The sequence below is a fragment of the Talpa occidentalis genome, unplaced genomic scaffold (assembly GCF_014898055.3).
Source record: "Talpa occidentalis isolate TD23 unplaced genomic scaffold, MPIMG_talOcc4v2.1 talOcc4.13, whole genome shotgun sequence".
NCBI lineage: Eukaryota > Metazoa > Chordata > Mammalia > Eulipotyphla > Talpidae > Talpa > Talpa occidentalis.
In genome coordinates, this window is record NW_023601322.1 from 67,744,392 (window position 1) to 67,753,986 (window position 9,595).

General features: G+C 45.3%; 1 protein-coding gene across 5 annotated transcripts in view; it reads right to left on the reverse strand.

The window, feature by feature from the left end:
* Positions 1-7,415, reverse strand: part of ANKHD1 (ankyrin repeat and KH domain containing 1) — a 132,077-nt gene extending 124,662 nt beyond the window's left edge. For 2 of the 5 annotated variants that reach the window (XM_037509151.2, XM_037509150.1), the window contains exon 1: positions 6,984-7,414. In XM_037509151.2, the coding sequence (XP_037365048.1) occupies positions 6,984-7,274 (291 nt within the window). In that variant the 5' untranslated portion in view covers positions 7,275-7,414. Of the gene's footprint in view, positions 1-6,983 lie in introns of all 5 variants that reach the window. The other 3 variants (XM_037509152.2, XM_054694320.1, XM_037509153.1) reach the window with 3 other exon arrangements.
* Between the last annotated feature and the right edge of the window lie 2,180 nt (positions 7,416-9,595).

Below are 9,595 nucleotides of genomic sequence, written 5' to 3' on the forward strand. Positions count from 1 at the left end.
TCAACCATGAATTATATGCCAGTCTGAGTTAAGCTTTTCTTAAGCAATCAATTTAAATCTCAGTTGTAATGCATCAGAAGAGAAGTAGATAGTAAGACAATCTAGCAGGCAAGATAATTAAAACAAGAGTGAAAGGATATATTCTCTTCTATAAATTTTCTGCTACTAAATAGCTGTGTGAACCCGGGCAAGTGACTTAACTCAGTGGTTCCCAGGTTTGAAGCTTTACCCAGGGTCCTGATATGAGGTTTCCAATTTGATATTTTGTCAAAAATGGATATTTCAGGGGGCCTCCCTGGTGGGGCAAGGGGTTAAATGTCAGCACTATGAAGCTGTTGGCAGCCACTGCAGCACGAGTTCTATCCCCAGCCAGGGAGCTAACCCACATAGCACAGCAGACCTCTCCTGTCTCACCCCCACTGCTCCCCTCAGCAGTGGATTTCAGTCAGTCTGCCTGTTCTGCTCCCCGCTCTTACTCTGTTGAATCCTCTCATCATCCCGCACCTCTGGCCTGTACCCCAGTTCTTGTATGCATAAACAAATAAATCTTTAAAAAATAAATGGGTATTTCAGGGGCCTCCTTGGTGGCCTAGAGTCTCACACTATCACCTCCAAGGCCTGAGTCCAATCCCCAGTCAGGGAGCTAACCCATATATGGTGCAGCAGACCTCTCCTATCTTACCTGCTGTTCCCCTCAGCAGTGTATTTCAGTAAATCTACCTGTTCTGCTCCCCATTTTGTCTCTGGTGAATCCTCTCACCCGCCCCTGCACTTTCTGGCTTGCACCCCAGTTCTTCTGTGCAAAAATAAATAAAATCTTCAAAAAATGGATATTTCAAAAATATATGAACATTATCTGAAAACAGGAAACAGTGGGGAAAATAGCTTTGTTTAGAAATTCATTGGCCTTACTTTTCTCATTTTACTTTCAATCTATGAAAACTCCAAACATGAAAGGAGCAAGCATTTATTGAAGAAACAGCACTTGGTAACCAAAAATTGCTAATTTCCTAATATGAAGAAGGAAAATTGTAGCATGGCCTTTCAGCTTACTACTTTAGCTTTACTACTCACTAGCTGTGTAACATTTTAATCATTTTTTTGTTAGCTGTTTGTTTTTTGGAGTCATCATTTCTCTGCATCTACATGTATTCATCTATAAAAATGTAGATAATACCTACCTGAAAGGGGTGTTGAAACCATTAAATAACAAAAGTATCCAGGATGATACTGGAATACACTAAGTATTCAATAATCAGAGGCAGGGGCTTCCCTCGTGGTGCAAGGGTTGGGTCTCCCCAGTGGCCCAGTGGGTTGAGCACAGCACTGCGAGGCTGTTGGCAGCCTCTGCAGTGCAGTGCCGGTTCGCTCTTGCAGACCTCTCCTGTAGTGCCCCCTGCTCCCCTCATCAATGTATTTCGATTGTCTGCCCTTTCTGCTCCCCCGCTATGTATCTGTGTGAATCCTCTTACCCTCCCGCGCCTCTGGCCTGTACCCCAGCTCATGTATAAAAATAAATAAATCTTGGGCCTCCCCAGTGGCGCAGCGGTTGAGCGCTGGGTTGCAAAGCTGCCCGCGGCCTCTGCAGCGCCGGTTCGATTCCCGGCTGCTCCCCGGCCACCAGAGGAGGGTCCCACATGGCGCGCAGACCTCTCCTGCTGCCCGCTGCTCCCCTCAGCAGTGTACTTCAGTACTTCAGCCTGCTCTGCTCCCCACTATGGCTCTGGTGAATTCTCTCACCCTCCGGCGCTTCTGACTGTACCCAGTGCATGCATAAACAAAACAAACAAACAAACAAATAAATAAATAACATGCCTCTATTAAAAAAAAATAAAATAATTGAATCTTAAAAAAAAAAAGTAACCTATGAAGCCATGCGCAGTCACTGCAGCTTGAGTTCGATCCCCGGCCAGGGAGATACCCACATTGCGCAGCAGACCTCTCCTGACTCACCCGCTGCTCCCCTCAGCAGTGTATTTCAGTCAGTCTGCCTGTTCTGTTCCCCACTCTGTCCCTGGTGAATCCTTTTACCATTCCCCCCAACACCTCTGGCTTGTGCCCCAGTTCTTGTATGCATAAATAAATAAATCTTCAAAAAAATAATCAAATAAACAGAAGCAGTCACCTAACAATGAGGCGAGATAGGATTATTACCAAGATTCTATGATTTTATAGACAAGCAATAGGAGACGTAAATTGTAAATAATGAAGTCCAAGGAGATAGACTGAAACAGTTCATTTATAGTGGGGAGTGAAAATAATTTTATTTCTTACAACTTCGGTTCTGTAGGAAGATAAATTTGGCAAAAAATAAAAAAAAGTAGGCGGTTCATTTCTTTTCATTAGCCAACTGAACTAGTTCTTTTTGAAAACTGCTTGCTTTCTTTAAAGCAATATATTTTGTTTATTTATGATTAAATCAAAAGGCCAAAATTGATTTTCAAAGGTGATCTAGGACATCACTCTGCTACCTAATAGGCTCAGAAAGAAATGCACTAAAATGATCTCCTACACTTCATTCTAACATGTTTTATCACTTTGATTAGATTCAAGGGTCTAAATACTTTCCAGATTTATCACTTAAAAATCACACATGGATAGTATGTTATCTCTTGTATAACAATGGAGAAAACAAAAATGCTTATTTTGTATTTTCTTAAAGAAATTCTGAAAGGATAAGACATTAAAAAGTATAGCAGACCAGAGTAAGGAAATAACCAAAAGAAAACCCTCTACATACTTCAAGTTTCATAAGGATTTCCTTATTACAAAACCTAATCAACTCTGTTTTGACCCACCATTCAATAAGCACACATTCATCAACACATCATTCTGTTTTTGAGGTTTATTTATGCATACAAGAGCTGGGGTATAGGCCAGAGGTGCAGGGAGGGTGAGAGGATTCACCAGAGACAGAGTGGGGAGCAGAACAGGTGGAGCTACTGAAATACACTGCTGAGGGGAGCAGCAGGTAAGATAGGAGAGGCCTGCTGCACCATATGGGCTAGCTCCCTGGCCAGGGATCGAACTTGTGCTATACAGGCTGCAGATTGCTCCATAGTACTGAGACTTAACCCCTTGTGCCGCCAAGGAGGCCCCTAACAGATTATTTTATATGTAAAATATTAAGGCTTTATATAACAAAACTTGCACAAGACTGATACTCATGCCATATGTAACTTATCCTTCACAAGTATTTCCAGTATCTCCAAAATCTGCTCACTAAATATAGTCATATGTCCTATTTTCATTGTAGTGATATTTCATAGAATCAACTCTTTTCTACCTTGACCAAGTTCCCTAAAGTTTTTTAAAAAATTCATTTTTGGGCGTCTCTTCTGGCACAAGGGGTTAAGCACAGCACTGTGAAGCAATCCACAGCACGAGTTCAATCCCCAGTCGGCCTGGGAGCTACACACATGGCGCAGCAGACCTCTTCTGACTCGCCCGTTGCTCCCCTCAGCAGTGTATTTCAGTTAGTCTGCCTGCTCTGTTCCCCACTCTGTCTCTGGTGAATCCTCTCACCCGCCTCCCCCCCACTTCTGACCTGTACTCCAGTTCTTGTAAGCATAAATAAATCTTTAAAGAAAATTCATTTTCATGGAAAATAAATGAACGTTTCAAAAATAATATAGTATATTAAGTGGAAATTCCCAAAAATGATAAATTTACCATAGAAACTGACAGCATTAAACTTTTCTGTATCCTGTCTTAAACTTAGCTCTTGTCCAGGTTCTAAGTGTTTAAGTCTTCAGATGCTATTAAAGCAGTGACTCACCATGTTTACCTGAAGTTTGAATACAAAGAATTCATGACAAAATTGCCATCCTTGGTAAAAGGGGCCTCTAGACCAGTGGTTTCTCAACCAAGGGTGATTTTGCCCCCTGGAGACATTTTTAGCTGTCATAACTGGTAAATTTACTGAAAGAAAAATTTTAATATTGGTTACATCTGAAGAGTGTGACTTGAAGGGTCAGTAGAGGTGAGGACAATTTTTACTTTTCATCTTATATCTACTACCTATACTGCTTAATTTTTCACTTTTATAATTTTCAGAGGAGACTGTCACAGATATGCATATGCAGTATATTCACAAATTCTTATGACAAAAAAAAACCTAAAAGTCATAAACCTCACCAAAGTTCATTCTTTAGGAGTTTTTTTTTTTCTTTTACCTTGCGTAAAATAAAAGACTATGAATCTAAAATCAACTCTTAAAATTGGATTTTATACAATTTTCAATCTGATCTCTATTCTAACAATGGATACATTTCAATAGGCTCCAACGCAAGTTCTGATTGTTCTAGTCAAGGCCTTGAACAGCTAAGAAACTTGCTCAATATGTCTGAAGAAATTATGAAACAAATATTTACCCCAATGTTTAAAACAAGAACCAAAGAATCAAATGGTAACATTCCCTAAGCTAGTAGTTCTAATACTAAAAAATAAAAATAAAAAACAACTTACAAAGACCCAAACTCCTTCCTCAAATTTAAAGGTCTTTTGATTCAGCAAAGGTAAACAGCTTTTTTTTTTCCCCCACTCAGCTGTTAGCTCTGATAATAAGGAGAGGTCCTTAAACTATTTACATCTGTCTGCCAAATGTATAGAACTTCAAGTAATTCTAGAGCAAATACACTAGACCTCCACATTTCTTATTCATTTCTCACCTAAGTCCTCTCCCATGTAGGGAACAAGACAAACTTCACTCAAACTACAATCCAACTCATTGTTGATCTGGAATTCCAGATTGTAAAAACTCAGTTCTATAATACCTTGGAAAGATGAAAATAAAGATTTTTAGTATTAGTCATCAGATGCCACTTGGGTGAGTGTTTTCTAAAGAATATTATTTACAGTCTCTTTACACTGGAAATTCAAAGCCAATAGTATGGGAGAAGATAACTCATCCTATCAGAGAGAAAAGGTAAGAAATTTGCTTGGGAAAATAAGTAATTTCATTCAGAAAGCCATAGATTATACCCTACCACATACAATATAGAGCAAAGACTAGATAACCTAGGAATTTCTTCTCCATGTGATATGGGAGAAACATTTAAAAAAAAAACTTACATTTTCCACAGATTAAAAAAGAATCTATATACATAGCAGGCATTACCTGAGACTATGCTAAAGTCTCTGGTATCCCAGGAACCTCCATTCCAAAAAAATGAAAAACAGTCTCAGACTTAATATCTAAATCCTTTTTAGGCACAGAAAACTTAACAGAAACTAAGGGTTTTTTCCCTACCATTAACCTGAATGGGTGTAAGAATCATAAATAACTTCTATGACAAACATAAAAAAAAAAAAATACAATACAAAGGTGCAGATTCTCCTCCTAACTTTTAAGCACATGGTATAGGGCCTACAAATGAAATTGTGTGTGGGTGTGTGTGTGTGTGTGTCCTCCCGCGCGTGCACAATCTTCATAGAAATGGTTACTTCAAAAGCTCTTGAGTCCAAAGAATTAGAGATTTATGACTTTGGAGACTCATTAACAGTCAACTTCTGAAGAAATTTAAGAATATGACTTATGCAAAAGCAAATGACTGAGTGCTGATCTCACTTATGAGAATTATGTAAAAAATGGTCCAGAAAATCAAGACATCATCTTTATATCACATTTAAGCCAAAGCAAACCTTTTCAGTCTCTCCTACAAATTTCACAGAAAAATATTCTAATCTTTGTATATGTGTTCTAAGTTCATCTTTCATCACTTTTCATCTTAAGTATAAAAGAAAGCCTTCATAAGCCCAACAGTGGAAGTGGTTCACAGGCTCTCCCATAACTGCCTACTCTGTAAAATCCTGTCCCGCCTTGGTTAGAAGTAATTTCTCTTATGCTGAAATTCAAAAATATACAGACCTAAGGGAGTATCTCTCTTACAACCCACACACTGTTATTTCCAAAGCACATACTATGGTTTTAAACACCTAGAATAAGACCTAGAATAAGACAATGCAGTTTCTCTTTACTTCTCTCAAATACAAAAGCCAGGATAATTGTACACACAGAGAAACTCAAGTATTTTAACACCAAAATCAGTCATAGGGAATGAACCAAAATCAAAAACTCTGAGGACTTAAAGCAACAGTTATCACAGGACGGTATTAATCTAAGCCATAGTCCAGACAAAAGTGTTTGTGTGCGTAGTGTCCTTTCCCCTACAGCCCAAAGAAGACAATGCCTACCACCCTAGGTTGCTCAGACTAAAAGGTTCAGTATATGCTTAAAAGTCAAAAGAAATGAGGGATCGGGTAACTAATTCCCCTCACTCCAAAAGGTGTCAGTAGGGTGCCTCACCTCCAAGCTGAAAGGTGAGGGGGGAAAAAAAAAAACAAACTCCAGAGTTCAGCTATCCAGTTATTACGAAGCTCAAAGATGCACTGGAACTTTCTTTTCCTGACTTCACAAAGGTCCCAGATGCAAGACTCACGTGATTTTCCAGGGTAAAGCAGAGAGCTCCTTAATACTCACCTGACTCGAGCTAAAGAGGGGCAATTGAGAATCCTCCTTCGATACACAGGAAGGCATAAATGCCAACCCCTCAGCCTTGGGGAGAGGCACACAGTGGAAAACCTCCCCCCGGCGCCCCCACCCTCGCCCGGTCTCTTCTCTCAGTACCAAGGGCAGGGACTCAGGCGAGACCCCGCCCCCGCCCCCGCCCCCACCCCCCCAATCGCCACAGCGGGGTGGGCGGGAGGTAGCCAGACTCCCAGTTCCCGCGCGAAGCTCAGAGACCAAAGGACTCCCTATTGTGGATCTACTGAAGGTGCCGGGAACCGGTTCGGCTCGAGCCGCCGGGCTGAAGAGCAAGCTGAGGGCGCACTAGGCCCGCACCCCAGCCGCTGCCGCCATGGAGCCGACGGCTGTCAGAGAAGGACTCCGCCGGGGCAGCGGGAGGGTGGCCGGGCCCTAAGCCGGCCCGGGAGAATTCACGCCTCACGCTGTGTGGGAGGCGGGGGTCCCGAAGCCGTACCTCAGACACCTCGTCCTCGTCGCTGCCAGCGGCGCCACCTCCACCCCCGGTCCTCAGCACGGCGGCCGCCAACTTGAAATCCAGCGAGGCGTCCCCTCCGCCCGCTCCGCTGCCGCCGCCACCGACTCCCGGCGCGGGCCCGGCCTCCCCAAAGAGTCTCACGGTGCGGATCCCTAGTCCGACCCCTCCCGGCGGAGGCGGCTCCGAGGCCCCGGCCGGGGCGGATCGCGGAGCCACTGAGTCCAGGTCCTCCTCAAAGGAGGTGCCGCCGCCTCCGCCGTCGGTCAGCATGGTTCGCACGCGGAGCCGGAGACGCTGCCGAGTCACTCGCGGCCGCCGCCGCCGATCCCGGGAACGAGAGGAGCAGCAGGAGGAAGAAGCGTCTCCTTCCCCCCGTCCCAGCAGCGCCACCAACTTCTCACTGCCTAACCTGCTGACTCCCGCCCCCCGCACTCGCCACTGGCTGACGCTTCCCAGCCGCCGCAGATCATTGGCCAAGGGACCCCGTCGCTCAGGCTCTTCGTCACGCGCAGCTCTCTGGCTCGCGGCCCCCAAGCTGCGTTGACCCGCGCAGACCTAGGCGGTTGCGAACACCCTCCCCCTACTCCCCACGCGCCTATTTCCGGTCTTTTTCTATGTCTATTGGTCAACCTCTACGACTGTCGCGTCACGACCTTAAAGTCGATTAGTTGAACTTATGGTCAGTCATAGTGACCCCTGACAATGGGAGACTTCATTGGCGCCATTAAGTGTCGGTCATTGTGTCACAGGACGTCGCGCGGTACAATTGGCCGGCGAGAACGCATTCATCCCGCCTCCATCTGAGGTGACGGGAAAGGGTTGGGGAATTTCCACTTCTGATTAAAATGATGGCTGAGGTGACGACCTACAGGATTTGGTGACATTCGGAGTAAAATTCACCCTGCGTTGGGTGGGGCTGACGCTTCGAGAACGCGAGCGGGGCGGAGGGAGCGCGGCTCCCACCTGTCGCTCCGCCGGCCTCGGGGACTACGGACCCAGAGCTGCCGCCCGCGGATTGGAGGAAAGAAGCCATCCGTCTCGGCCGGGCGCCGCCTTCCTGCCCGGGCCGGGTTGGAGGAGCGCACCGTCAGTCACTGGAACGGTCGCCGCCTCTGGGACAGGTGAGGCTGCGGAAGCTCTCTGCCTTCGGCCCTCTGGGCGGGAGTAGGGGGCCGCAGAGGCGAAGGCCAGGGCCGTTCTCGCAGCTCCCCTCCCGCCATTCCCGGCGGAGCCCACCCGCCAGCGCTGAGGGGATGGGCGGGAGGGGAGGCCGCCGCTGGAGAGGGTTGCCCGGGGGCGAGTCGGCCTGCACCGGGCTGGGCGCGGCTTTTCTACGACCTGCGGGCGGGATCGCCCCGCGGGGCCGCGTTCTCTTGCTTGTGGAAGGCGGCAGGCCCGAGGGCTGGACAGCGCCAGGCCTCAGTACCGGGAACTGTCCCACGAAGGAAGGGGGGGCGGGGGGGGCGCGAACTGCGCGCGCAGCCAGACGGCGGGGCTGGACGCGGTGGTGGCGAGAGCGCGCTCAGGAGCCCTTTGCAACTCTGGGGCCACCGGTGCTCTGTGACCCCTGAGCATTTATTGTTTAATCTCTGTGAGTTTAAGTTTGTTCATCTGTAAAATGGGGTAACAGTATTACCTCTCGATTGTGTTGTTGTTATGAATAAATCAGATAATAAGGCTTTTAGCTAAACTTAAAGACTAGTTTTGTTCATCTTTGTTCTGGTAAGGCCCCTCGGTTTTACCAGCCACACTGATTGTTGTCAGATCTCTGCAATGGCAAACAAAGCTGGCTAAGAGGGATCTTCCCTCTGTAAGGATCTCTACCTCTGTTCTCTCTGTCTCCTTTGTCAATAAAGAGGGGTTTAGAATCCTCACGCTTCACTAATCCTATGATTAAAAATCACCACAAAGTCATTTTGGTGAGGTTTTGTATGGCAAATGTCCTTTGACCCAGAGACTGTCGGTATGAGTTTTAGCCAACAGAGGTTGGCCAAAAAAAGAAGGGAAAAAAAAAGATTTGGCGTTGTCTGTTCTCTCGCAATGTTAACAAAGGGCTCTGTAGATCTTGATTGTGCAATATTTACTGTTTCACCTCTCTTGAACTGGAATCTGAAAATTCTGTAAAGAATATAATGATTTTTTATTGACTTTAAAAATGGACTCTGACAAACGTTTATTTAGAGGACATTTTGAAAATTGTGAACATTTCTTTAGCTTGTTAATTGCTCGTTTTGGCATTTCACAAGCAAAAAGGGGCAGTGTTTAATATGACCAGAACATACTTGGTAAATGGTCTTTCTAGTTGTAGAAAACTGATGGGAGGAGGGAGTCTGTCTCGCTTTTCTAGAAAACAATTTTGATATCAATACTATATACACCAACTTAGTCGCAATTTGTGGAACTTATTTTGTTGGTGTCCTCACTGCTGTTTAAGTTTTCAAGACATGTGTGACTAGGTCACTACCCAAACTAATAGCACCAACAAAAGAAACCCAGCACTGCCCAACCCACTTCAAAGCTGGATTATCCAGAATTGGTATGGATACATCCTTAGGCAAAAACAGGTATTGACTGGTGCAACATTACAAAGG